The following is a 13,833-nucleotide window of genomic DNA, read 5'->3' as shown; positions in this document are numbered from 1 at the left end:
GCAGTAATAACAACTATTGCAACTGCAGTGCTGATCATTCTTTTGCATTTGTGTGCTAGACAATTAAATTAATCAGTGCCTAATACCTTTACCTAACACTCTGAGCTAAGTAGTGTTTCGCAGAAGAACTGCAATGTCAATAAAATTTAATAATACACGGGTATTACCAACTTATATATGTTCAAGAAACACAGGTGATGAAAAGATATGCTTTTTTCTGACCATTTTAAGGTCTGATTTCTTCCAACACAAAGAGAGATATGGACTGATTCCATATTCTGATTTAATATATTGATTCAATCAATAACTCAGAAGAAGGCTTTTGAATAAAAAGACCCACAACTTTTATTATGAACAGATAGGAAATGGGTCACACAATCATCTAACTTCAGTTTTGTAATACAAGAGATTCAGAATCACTGCACAGGGACTGGCAATGAATCATAAGCACAAGGTAAGTAAACTCAGTCTTTCTACAGCATAATTTATTAATTTCTAAGAGTGGTCATTTACAAAAGAGGAAATTATGAACACTCTGCCAGTTGTCTTTTCTATCCATACTCAACTTTTTTTACCCTGTAATTCTAACAATTTCTATCTTGAGATTTGTTTAACATGAAAACCACAGCAAAAATCTGCAAGATTCTCTAAAAATAATCTATGACTCTAATTAGGACAAGAGTAGTATGAAAAGTAAAACTGAGCTCTGAAGGAGCCAGTCATAGTACAGAAAAGATGAAAGCGTTTCACTAAATATCACCTAAGTCGAATGGACCAGTCAATGTACCCCAAAACTTCTCCAGATTTTCTAATCTAAATGGCATCCAAGTGGCTTCTCTAATTTGTTGGGATAATAGCAGAGATACAGGAAATTAATTAAAGCTTTTACACAAAAATTTTAAAATTTAAATTTTATAGCTGAATTTAATTAACTTAAATATGGGTAGTTTTGCTGTTGTTCTACATACCACAACTGAACAAGCAAGGAAGTGTGAACAAATACTGCATTTTCAGAGCTAGGATGCCTTGATAGACGTTAGTTCTCTGCCAGTAATATAAAGTACATGGAAAATTCAATAAAATGGCAGATTAAAATTTTTTATGAAAGAAACCATAAGTAATGCACGAATAAAAGCCTCATAAACAATACAGCTAAGTAAGAACTCCTTCAATGTTCTGACTTCTTGCTCTCATGCAATCATAAACTTTTGATTTACACTTTTTGGCATGAGAAAAGAGCTTTTTGCACTAAAAATTCAACTTCTAATTGAAACAGGTTTTATTCAAAAAACTAAGTTTGAAATTCTAATGCATGAAATTTAACTTACTGAAATTATTCAATTTTGAAATTACATCCTCTCAGAGTCAAAAATAACTAGTTATATAAGAGTTTCTGCAGTTGTAGCAGTTTTCATAGCAGCTTTCGAATGCATAGATAAAAAATTATAGATTGTTTTCATGTGTTAAGTGGAAGTTTAAAGGCTAATTTACAGATAATTTGAGATGTAAAATAAGAATAGATATGGTAGAAATCAAATCAGTCTAAAGTCTTAAGGCATATTCTACTTGCCATCAATTACCTTTCATCACTTTTTATAGTGACCATAGTTTACAGGTAATAGAAATTGAAATTACATAAGCGTCTTAAATTCTTACACCTTGACAATATTTTGCCAATATATTGAGGGGGAAGAGAGGGAAAAGTATGTGAGGTGAGCTGTGATAAAATCCATAGAAAAGGTAAAATGAAAAAAATAACACAGAGAAAAGCAGTAGAAGAGACAGACCTGAGTTTGTTCTCCTTGATGATTCCGCTTCTTCTGTGATCACATCGTGTAATGTACAGACATAGACAAAGGAGATGGGCGTGAGAGGATGTATTCAGAAGGTTAAAACTGACACTGAGGGAAAGGGCCAAAAATTGTTTTAGAGAGAAGTCTGCAGAGCAGAGTTAGTAAGTGGAGAAAAAAATAAAAGACACTAGAAGAAAAAAGAAAGCTGAGAAAGAAGCGGTTAAACTACTGTTGTTGGAAAAGAACAGTAAAGACAGAGTTAGTATAGGAGCTGAGGAAATAATAAAAGTTATAACTGACAGCAAAGTCAATTCTTGCAATGATGCTGAAGAAAAAGCTGGACAGTAAAAGGTATGTTAACTAGCATAAATAGTTTTGTTCATGACTGTACAATTTTTTTGAATGTTATCTACTTGAACGCAAGTATTATTTTTCTCTTTCAAGTATTGAACACTCAGTTTAATGTCACCACGGGACTTGTATTATTAGATTTTTCAATTATTAAATTATTGTAATTTATGCTGAACCAAACTTCAGATATCCAAAACAGGAAATAGATTTTTTTTTCAAACTTAGGTACAAGCTCAGACATTTCGGAATCCACATAACACACTCTGGAAAGGACTGCATTATTGTAACACTCTGCCAAAGGCAAAATTATCAAGACCAAAATACAGAACGTGAGAAAAGAGAATTTATAGCTATTAAGTCTCATGGTCAATTCAGGGTACTTTTTCAGAACCAGTGTTGCTCTCATCTCACAGAAGTCTAAGTTACTACAAATGCATGCAAGTTAAATGCCAAAGCAACTATCTCATTACTTACTTTATTACTTCACATTCAAAAGCACACTGCCATTTCAGACTTGGAAAACATCTGAGGGACAGTGCCATGCTCTGTACTGAAAATGTATTCTTAGCAAAAGAATGGGAGGAATTAATCTTGAAAAGTAATAATAATTACAAAGAACTGTGAAGCCACTGTTGCTAGCAGAACAAATGTTTTGTTACAAAAATCATCAGAAATAGAAAAAAAATCTATAAACTTGGTCTAATTTCAACATGCAGTTTATTAATGAGTCACAAAACACTGCTCATAAATCATTAATGCTGAAGATGCTAGATAAAGAAGTCCAGAAAGTTTTACACACCGCAAAAATATCTGTAATTTTATTGTCATTTTACAGTCAATAACAAGTTACCGTTGAAAAAAACGTAAAATTAGAATAAACAGAAATCAATAAAACAAAATTAAAGACAACACTAAATTTTACCTGACAACCATTGTTCTATACTTAAACAATTTTATATTATAGCAGTAGATTATATTTTCATCTACTATCAAATGCCAAGACTGTACCAAAAGTGTTGCAAAATCAAGCAGCTTGAAACATATATAATTAGAATGCACTTTTAAGCAATTAAATTTGCTTACAGAATGAACACACATTAGTGCTCTATATATGATATGTAGTGTGAAAGCATAGCAGCTGTCAGTTTTGACAAAGCTTGCCATGTCTTTGCGTGTTAAAAAACCAGTAATAGAAGTATAAATATTTTTTTTATCTGGGCAAGACAAAGAATCCATTGGAAGAAATACAAATAAGCAAATAGAAAGATCTACTTCTCCATGGCATGTTACAGCCCACACTAATACAGTGTAGCTATAATTGCTGTAAGTGCTAAATAAATAAATAAATGATTATTAGCACCACCAAAACACAGCTTAAAGTATTCAAAATGTTCTGAAAACATTTTATATTACATTTGTATAGCCCTGAAGTGAGCACTCCTAGTATAGCAAAACCAGTTATCAGAAAGTCTCTGTCAAGACCCCACTATCCTTGGTTTATTATTTTTAATATACATAAGAACAAGCAGCTTTGAGACATATACTGCAATAAAATAAATCCTTCTCTATAAATTTTCAAATAATTGAATCACATTATTTCCAAAATTGGAATATATCTGGTATGATAATGCAAGGTATTCTAGTAATGCCAGACAGACACAACTGAATAGCAAGGAAGCTCTGTTTGAGTATTTTAGAATCAAATGACCACTATTTGCATGCATATCAGTCACATATACCAATACTTTTTAAAAATAGCATTTTTAAAAGTTCTCATGCAAAATATTTGTTATGAAAAAAAAATTACATATCAAAGTGGCATCAAAAATCATTCTTAATTACAAATATTTTTCAGTTGTAGGTTTTTACTTATCAAACATATTAGAAGAATAATTCTAATAGAAGTCAGAGGAAAGAAAAAGATAATAATTGCCTTCTCACTGTGGATACCTGATCAACTGATACCTCATCTGTTGAGATAAATGGATTATAATATTTTTGTATTTATTGTTGGAAATATTAATGAATTTGCAGAAGTTGTGGCATGGTAATGGACCAACTTCTTTCAATTAACGATGTGAAGAAGGAAGTACTAATAGACTGATTAATTTAAACACAATATCACATATGTGAGTCAATTTTCTCCTGATTAAGAAGCCATGCCATAAATCCCAAAAAATATTTGAAAATTCTCCATTTCTGTAGCTCTTAATCTACAAAATAGATCTTTTTTATATAAATACATTTAAACGAAAGAATAAAACAATGTCATCAATTCTATTAAATTTACATCACATCAATAGGCAGTCTTCATTTGTAAACTTACTGCTTTGTTGTGGAATTGATGCAAATTTATTTGCATCAATTGTTCATCTCAATGTATGAGAGTAGTATGTATAAGGCTATTATATACAGACTTGGAAACAAATGAAAATCTTAATAAATAAACATAAAAAGTTAATGAAAAACTTTAAGTCTGAACTCCCCCCAAAATAAGTACCATCTCTTTTATCATGCTTTGACACAGAACTGTTCATTGTAAGTAATGTCACCCATAGAAGAGAAGTATTTAGGAACTCAGTGTTCAAAAAAAAAACTTTACATGGCAAACACGCCCAACTAAAATTCTTAAAGTAGCAGAGGACAGAGAGATGTAAGTTAATCACTCTTTTTTTTTCCCCTTAAGAGTTTTCCTAATTTCAGTTTTATCTTTTCCTAGGAACCAAAGATCTTTCACTGCAAATATGAGCTCAGATTTGAAAAGTCTCATTTCTGGACACTCTTCACAAAATACAATATGCAATACCAGAATCAAATAAACATAATCTTAAAACATGGAAGAGACTCTTAAGATAGAAATGCTCCACAGAGTCTGTATGTTCCATAAGTACATGTCATTAGTCTGGATATGATTAAACTTGAAGAGTGATCTAATACATTTAACTCTCAGGAAAGATGTCCCCTGACACAATTCAAACTCTGCAATGCTAAGGATACAGATACAGAAGAGTAGATAGAAAAGTTAAGAGTACAAATATTTGTTAGCAGATTTAGACAAAAAGGCTATTTTACTAGACTGAGATGTGAATAGAATTGGTATCCTTTAATACTCTTTAAAAGCTTTAAGCCCCAACTAGATACAGAGCCTGTCCCACACTTCTGATTTTTTTTAATGAGGTAGCTCCCTCTTAGTTAAAGTAGTTATCTTAAGGCATAAACTCATACACACAAAATCACAGCTGTATACTGGATATATGCTGACATTTTTACTCAAATATATAGCAAGAAAATACAAGAAAGACTAAAGCAATACACTTAATTCTGCAATTACATAATGTAGCCTATATGTAATATATGCTATGTAAAAAATACAATAGGTAAAGACAGTAAGCATGAAAAATCTTACTCTTATCCAAAGATAAGAACAGTAGAGATGAAGGTAGAAAATAACAAAAGAAGAAACTGTAAATATTCTCAGTATCATAAACTCTCTAAATCAAATTAAACCATGTAGACTGCATAACTTTTTCATAAATCTCAAGAGATAAACTAAATGAAGAATCCATAGAGAGCTTTTATTATTTTGCTTCTCTGAATAAAGTTCACATGGTAATTTTATAAAGGGGGGAAAAGACAAAATAGTAACACCTCAAAGTATTAATGCACTACAGTTACACATTGGATTGGAAGTATCATGAATCCAGAAAAGACAATTACCTCTCTCTCTGTCCTATCATTACTTTGCCTTCTTCAATCTATTTCTAACCATATCCCCCTTTTCATAATTTTCAATCTCTCATACTTTCAATTCTGACTACAAACTTCTTTTAAAATAAACACAACTTCATTTTTAATTATTTTTTACCACTGAATTCATGGTAATAGATAAACTTAGTTTTCATCACATTATATTAGAGTTCTGAAAGTCTTTGTGTATGTAAGTGTCCAGGCATAGTCCTACCCAGGAGAGAGACGTAAATGCTCCACAGATAAAGATAAGCATGATTCCCTTTAAATTGAAAGCAAATCTATCCCTCTAAAGATTTACCATTTGTAAGCACACATTACCTTTATATTTTCTGATGTGTTTAATCTACCATTGCTATGATTTCTCTAAAACTTTCTTTTACTTCCGTATTACAGAAATATGGCTTTCCCCAAAATAATTACAAGGATACTCAATTTTTACTTGATTCCATTCCGAGATGTATAAATCCATTATAACTATCCTTTGTCCTTTTGTTCAAACATATTAATATATGTCAGCACTTTCCCACAGTTCTGTTCTTCAACTGCTCCTTGGAAATCAAACGTTTCTGTGGCAAAGGCTGGATATTTGATGACACTGTAATGTTCTCAACAGCCAGTGATAATGAAACCATTACAGGATGGTTTCCAGGTAATAGCCATCAAATCTACTGCCTCTCTGTAGGAAAAACATGGGAAAGCCAATAGTGTTTTCTTTGCTATCTTATAAAGGCAGTTTCTGCATTGTCATCTCTAGATGGAGACACAGGTTGCTAGACTGTATTCAGCATCCAATATTTTGGATAGTGAGACTGATTGAACACTTCAAAAACAATTGACAGGGAACAGAAATTAGTATCTCTGCCATGGTACCCTAAACTCTGTGCTTTTTCCATTTTAATTACCTTGATGGGTTCAAAAGACACTAGCAATGATAAGGATGAAAATAATTGTTTTTTAAGAAAAACAGTATCCTGCCTAACTTTATCTGAATCAGTACAGGACACATTCCCCATGCATAACCTTCTTTTCCAATTTCTTCTCTTAAGGCGTCACATATAAAAGTGCATAACCATGTGAAAATGTTTACATACCGTACTTCTTTTTTTCTTTTCACCGAGAAATGAAATCTAATTACAGGACTAGAACTTTATTCACTTTTCTTCAAATACCATCTATTACACCTCAGGTGCAGGGGTGAGTGCTGATGGTACTTAATGATCTCAGGTATGAAAAAATAACTGTTTCTCATGCTCTTTGATTTAGTGGTGTCCGAGAATGCAGTATTTTCTGACAGAGTGCTGACAGCAGCTAAAGGAAGGGCACAGATTCAAAACATGGCTTGAAGTTTTATGCTATGCTTACCTATGATTCTGCAGTTTTACTCTTCCAATCCTTCAAAATCTTTGCATAAATTCAACTGAATATTTGAAATAAACATAACACTAATTCTGCAAATTACATCAGAATTTAAGAGATTAAAGACGCTGTTTAAAAAAAAAAGTATTGATTTCTGATATTCAGGAAGAGAAATTTTATCAGCACCTTCTATTGAAAAGTCTGTAATACAAGAACCATTTTGCTACTTTATTTAATGACCTTAAATTGTCTTCCAACAAATTTTTTAATCTCATTTCTAGTCATGCATATTTTTTGACTATTCATGCTTTACAGGATACAGTATTACTGTTATTTTTCTGGGGTTTGAAAATATTTTTATTATCTATTTATGTTTTTCTCTACACTTCGCTCACAGATCTAAGTTCTTCACTCATGGTACTTACGTAATCAATGTCTGCTTGTTCTCACAAGTTTTCTTAGCTATAATACTGCCGTGACTATTTCCATGGGTTAGGTTAAATTCTTAACAGACAAACTGTACTTAAAGACAGTATAAGCTTTCATAGCAGGTCATATCAGAAAACACATCAACAGACGAAAAAGCAATGAAAACAGGGGAACAACAATATGAGGTGTCCTTGCCTCCATTGCACCACCTGCATCCAGGGACTGTTAGTATCACTTCACTGTTTTCTGTGCAGACAGAACATTTAAAGCATTCTCAGACAAAAGACAGTGCAGTCCTGTGCAGAGGGTAAATCCCATATTGTAAAGGTTCAAGGAATTTGAAGCTTCCTTAGGTATATTCTGTCAGGCTGCATCACGGTTACATCACAGTCATAGATACAATATAGCTCAACATCCCGATGGGAGTACGGTGCTATGGTGCCCTCTTCTAGATGTCCTGACTACTATGCCTTTAAAAGAACCTGTTTGAAATGATATAGGGATGTCTATAGGGAACAGCAGTGTGCCACACATAGCAGATTGTGCCAGTCCTGGAAGTTGCTCTGATTACTCCTCCACTCCTAACACTGAAGTACATAGGTCTTTTGACAGAGTCAGTTTGGAAAAGCATCTGAGGAAAACAGGGATGTGCCATTTGATGCCCACTGCAGAGTGCTCAGAACCACCTCAGATGTTTTTTACCTCATGTGTCATCATCCCATACAGAAGACTGATAACGTAAATCAGTATCAGGCATCTTATCAGGCATCAGCCCTCATAGAAAGACCTAGGACTGTGCAGTGAGGAACACAACTTTTACTCAACTTTGTATCTATTCTACACTTTGACAATTGAGATTGCAACTTTCCAAACCAATTCTGTGTACTCCCTGCAAGCACTGGAAATGAGTGGTTCTGTTCCAGACAGAAAAATAGATAAAAATCAGATAAATACGATTTTAATATACAGAACACTTCTAAAGTGAGAACTTTGTGTTGTTCATATTTGATTTTGATTTCTCTTCTTCTGCCTGTTTTTGTCTTTCGATTACAAGATTTCACTCCTGTTCCAAAATGTAGAATGCCCGAACAGCAGCCATCTAAAAAATGTCTCCTCTTTCTAAAAATTGGAGAAGGTGGTCCTAAACAAGTACTGCTAATAAGTATAAATAAATCATCTGCCTAGAACACAGTCCTAAGCCCACCTCAGCTGGGAGATGGAGTTAATGTTCCTATCTAGCTATTATGTAAGAGAAAAGTCTGGGCAGAGGCACCATTCTGCTGAACTTTCTGTGGAAATACAATAGTGCAGATGTGTAGACATATTTTGAATCTGTCAGGCATAGTTAAAACAGCTGGAAAAGAGGACATATCACATTCAGCAGTATTTGTTTTCTCCTGTAACAACTTCTGATGCATCAAAAAGTCAGAAAACAGGCAATGCAAGTGCAGATCTGGCCTTTTACAGCTTGGTTGCCTAATTCCTAAGTTAGAGCCAAGCCAGATTTTGCTGGTTTTCTTCAGTTCTGAGTCTTGCACTTCCAGCTGTACAGTAATTGAGCTTCAGAAAAAAACTTGGGTATTATCAGTATTATACTATTATGTAGGTGAGATTACAGTGTTAATTTAGGAGGTGACACAGCTGGCCAATCTTGTAAACTTTAATTTGTGTGATTGGGAGAGGTGTTGTTACTAGAGTGAGACAACTAATATGCCCAATAGAGAGTTATTTGCAACACAAAACTGAACCTAGGTATACTTGCAACTAAAAATCCCCATTCACTTGAGTAGATGTGGATCAACCTTTAAATATAGGATGAAACCTGCAAAAAAAAGATTCCTTTCCCTGTTCCCCTTCCTTTCCCTTCCCTTTTCTTTCCTCCCCTCCCTACCTTCTCTATTCCTCAAAGTGTGCTTGCCCTTTGCAAGTGTATAAATTAATGTGATTAGGACCTTTATTCTCTGATTCTGAAGACAGAACAATACTATTATTATCATCATCATTATTACTAGGTTTACTTTTTATTGCCATTCATTTGTAGGAACGAAGATAGCTGAATAACTGAACTTGACATTTGAGGTGAAAGAAAGCTTATGATAGTTCTTAGTTTCAGAAGAAATCCATTCATGTACAGAATGGAGGAAAGAAGAGGTTTTTTTAGATTTGAGAACTCCAGATGTTTGAAGATATAAACTGCAGCTTGTACAAAAAATTGCACTGTAACATTATTTCTGCCATGTGTGATGGTGAAAGATGGTTTCAGATTCAAGTCTGTAGAAGATTATTTTCCCACCATGCATGCAGTAGATACCTTGGTTTGGTCAACTAAACAGGAATCAGCATAGCTTGTACTTGGATTCCTGAGGCTTGCACAAATATATTGTCACAACAAAATTCAAAACCAAAAAGCAAACTATGTCTAATATTGTGCCAGAATACTTCTTTTCTAATGCATGTGCATTCTAACACAATTGTTTACAAAAGCAGATCTATTTTGGCTATTCTAAAACAGAACTATGTAATCTAAATGGTCTCTACATGCTAAAAATTCCACACCAAAGTGAAAAAATAAGGTACATAAAGCACACACGCATTACAAAAGCATGAAATGTGGTTTTATAGTCTCATGCTTTCATGTGGTTTTCCAAACCCTGACAAACCTGTCTCAGAATGGTGATTCTTTTTCAGCAATGGTTTTTCATCAGTTATTGTACCATTCACCTTTTTCTGCTGGTCCTCCCATGTAACTTCTAGCATAAACCAAAAAAAAAAAATCAGAGATATTATGTAACTTACATTATAAGACATCTAATATAATTTGGGACAACTTGATCTAAACAAACGTGTGATCATTATCATTAAAATTTAAATCAGTTCTTAGAGGCCTGTGGTGAAGAGAATTAATACACATCTTAAACATTCTGGAACAGAACATCTTATCTGAAAGTTAGTAGCTATGTTACTCATCAAATATTCTGCAGTGTTTTATATTGAACAATTGGTATAAAAAACAGGGGCTTGTTGACACAATAATTTGGTCTGCTTTTAAAAAGTTAGTGCTCTACATTCTATAGCTTCTTACATTATCTTTGTGTTTCTGTAAATTATAAATGAAGTGAGAAATATTTTGGTTAAAAAGTCTTTGCAAAGATATAATTAATAAAAATAACCAAACCAAACAAATGAACAAACAAAACAAAACCTGAACAAGCAACCACGCATGTTTAATGAAAAAGTGTTTTTAACAATTAATTCTTAAGCCAAAACTAAGTCAGATTCGCTTTCTAAATCTGAAACGTGATTTAAATTCAGCTTTTAATTTGGGCAGATTAAACTACTCAATAAGAACTCTTGTGCCAGTTATTCCTGTATCTGAAATTGGCATTTCTGATTTAACTGCTCAGGAAAAGAGCTATAGATAGAAGCATGTACACTGCTCCACAGAACTACATTCTCTAGACTTGCAAGATGCTAGTGGTTCTGAGACTGTAAATTTTTTTTTTTTTTTTTACACTTTAATTATCTCTCTTCTGACAAACTAGGTAGTTAGCATAAATATTATCAGCTTTAAACCCTTTGGAATCTCATGCCAAAACCAAATCTACACCAATTAACAGGACAGATTCAATACTCTAAACTCCGTTTTTGCTTTGGGCTGTTAAGAATCTGCTTATTTTGGTGATCCCATGAAGTGAGAAGTTCCTCAAACCATTGCCCACAGATGTTATCACTTTTATGGTCACACAAATAACCGGTGATGGAGAATAGTATGAAAGATATGGAAAACATTTTTAATCTTACCAATTCAAAATAAATTGATATAAAATGATTTTATCCTATTAGCTTTTATTATTATTTATTACTATTTAATTTTTATTTTTAATATTTATTTTTAATATTTATTTTTAATACTTATTTATTATTTTTATTACTATTTATTATTATCCTTGTTAAAGAAGACTAATGGATATCTAACATTCAAAATGTAAACATGTGAAAGTGTTATCTACCTGCAGCCTTCTTCTCTGTGGCTGTTGTTGGTCCATGACAGGCTGCTGTCCTATAAATGTCTGCTTTGATTTTTGAAACTGATGGAAATGTAGGTTTGAAGTAAAATTGTCACCATAATGATTTCATGACACCACAGATATGCATGCTGAAACAGACTCTCTTGTCTTTGAAGTACCATGTGTAGTAACTACTAAATGAGAAATTTCAAACCGAACACTCTGTTACCAAAACGTGGAAATAAAATCCTATTATGATTCTTCCCAGCAAAAAAGTGATTCTTTCTTTTTCCATATGAATATACACAGTCTTCAATAAAATATCTACTGATGTCATTTATCCTTTCTTTTTCTCAAGTAAGCCCAGAAGTGTCTTCTTAACTAGCAAGTAAAGAAATTCAATGGCCTTAGTAAAACTACTTTTGAATTTAAGGAGTAGTCACTGCTATGAAAAAAATATCATTAACAGTAATTTAGGCCATATAGTGGAGATTATACTTAGAATAAGATAAAAAGTAGGCGTACAGTAAGCTAAAACACAGGAATTTTTCATTATATAGAACAAATACTCTAAATATTGAGGAATATCAGAAAGCCCAGTGATTTCCATGCCAGTTTTATGTAAATTTTAGAAGACTCTCTTTCTGACTCTAGGTCAGAATCCTTTTCAGAACTCCTGATTCAGTTCTGAACCTAAAAACTGTAGTTGGCTCAGTGACCAAAAACATTTATTATAACAAAGTTCCCTATCAGAGGAAAAGCTTTACTAAGCCTTGATAATTCTTTGAGAGCTCAGTATCTAGAAAACAGCTAACCCTCTCCGTAACACTCTGTAATAACACTTGAATTGACAAGAGTGAGGAAATAAAAATCAAGTAAAAATATAATTCTTTGAATAAATAGTTTTGCTGCATGTTAACCTTAAAAAGAAAAACAAACATTACAAAAAGCAAGACAGGCTACTCAGTGTTTTTGAGGAAAGTGATAGCATGAGCATGCAAACACTTTCAGAAAAGGTTCTAATGACCTCTTTTCTATAGCTTCAGTTATATTTATGGCATATCAGCATTAAATTCAAATGGCTATATAATTTTATCAGCAGTTAAGTACAACGTTTAGACTGAGTATATGGGGTTTGGCAGTACTCCAGATCAAGTGAACAGCTTTCTTGACTTCTAGAACATTGCAAGAGTTTTACTAGTAATGGTTATTGTTCCAACTGAGAAAGAAAAATAGATGTATCCACTGGATTTAACCAAACATTTGACCTTTTCTTCACCATTTTCTAATTTTATTTCCATCTCTGTGTTTTACAAAGATAAGAAAATATGTTTTAAGGAGAGCTTAAAGGAGAGCTTTCTGTTTGGGAGCTAGCATGAGATGCTGATGATTAGTCAAAGTGCCAAAATGTCAGTGTTGCCCTTACACTCTCTGGTTAGACAAATAAGTTACTACAATATACTTTACACAATGTAATCTCTAAAATGTTTTCTTTTCCCCAAGGCAAAGGGCCACCATCTATTCCCTCATTGTTTTAACCAAAGCCAACTTTGGTCAAAAACATTTGGAAAGAAACCATATAGTTTTCTAATTCATCATTCTCCTATTATCACTCTCACTTCCCATAACATGAACTTCATCCTGTCTTCTGTTGTGATAATTAGCTTTGACTTATGAAAGATATAAAATTATTAAATATTTATACAAAAAGACCTTATATAGATTACATAAAATCTGGGATTCTTGAGTGAGAACATTTTAAGCAGCTGATGCACCTTAAGGGCTAGAAGGATTTGCCAGGTGCCCCAGTGCAGATTTTTCCCATTAGTATGAAATGTACAATCTTTAGATGCAGTTGTTTCTTTAGATTGAGTTGTTGCACCTACCCCTGGGCACTGCACACCACAGTGAATAATGAAGCTGTGGTGGCACTTGGTGTTGTGCCCTTCCCTCATGAGAATGAGACTCACCTGTGCTGCCTGGGGGAGGTGCTCCAATCCACCCTGTGTCAAGCACAACCTCAGCATTTCTTACACTTTTGTTTAGAGTATTTAATATGAAAAATATTAAAAGTGTGGAAATAATATATGAGAAGAATAGTTGCACATATATAGCTTTTCTGAATTTCTAACCATGCCAACTTAGCA

The 13,833-nt window shown here is 33.1% G+C and overlaps 1 protein-coding gene across 49 annotated transcripts in view; it reads right to left on the bottom strand.

Moving 5' to 3' along the window:
* RIMS2 (regulating synaptic membrane exocytosis 2) overlaps positions 1 to 13,833 on the bottom strand; it is a 467,470-nt gene that overhangs the window by 113,378 nt on the left and 340,259 nt on the right. For 10 of the 49 annotated variants that reach the window (XM_032130815.1, XM_032130832.1, XM_032130794.1 and 7 more), the window contains 2 exons: positions 10,340 to 10,429; positions 1,788 to 1,820 (listed from right to left, as the gene is read on the bottom strand). The exons of 26 other annotated variants lie outside the window; for them this stretch is intronic. In XM_032130815.1, coding sequence (XP_031986706.1) covers positions 1,788 to 1,820; positions 10,340 to 10,429 — 123 coding nt within the window. The remainder of the gene's footprint in view (positions 1 to 1,787; positions 1,821 to 10,339; positions 10,430 to 13,833) is intronic. 13 more of the 49 variants (XM_032131097.1, XM_032131106.1, XM_032130840.1 and 10 more) reach the window with 3 other exon arrangements.

The sequence above is a fragment of the Corvus moneduloides genome, chromosome 1 (assembly GCF_009650955.1).
Source record: "Corvus moneduloides isolate bCorMon1 chromosome 1, bCorMon1.pri, whole genome shotgun sequence".
Taxonomy (NCBI): Eukaryota; Metazoa; Chordata; class Aves; order Passeriformes; family Corvidae; genus Corvus; species Corvus moneduloides.
Note: the sequence above shows the minus strand (reverse complement) of the source record. Positions and strands in the feature narration are given on the sequence as shown.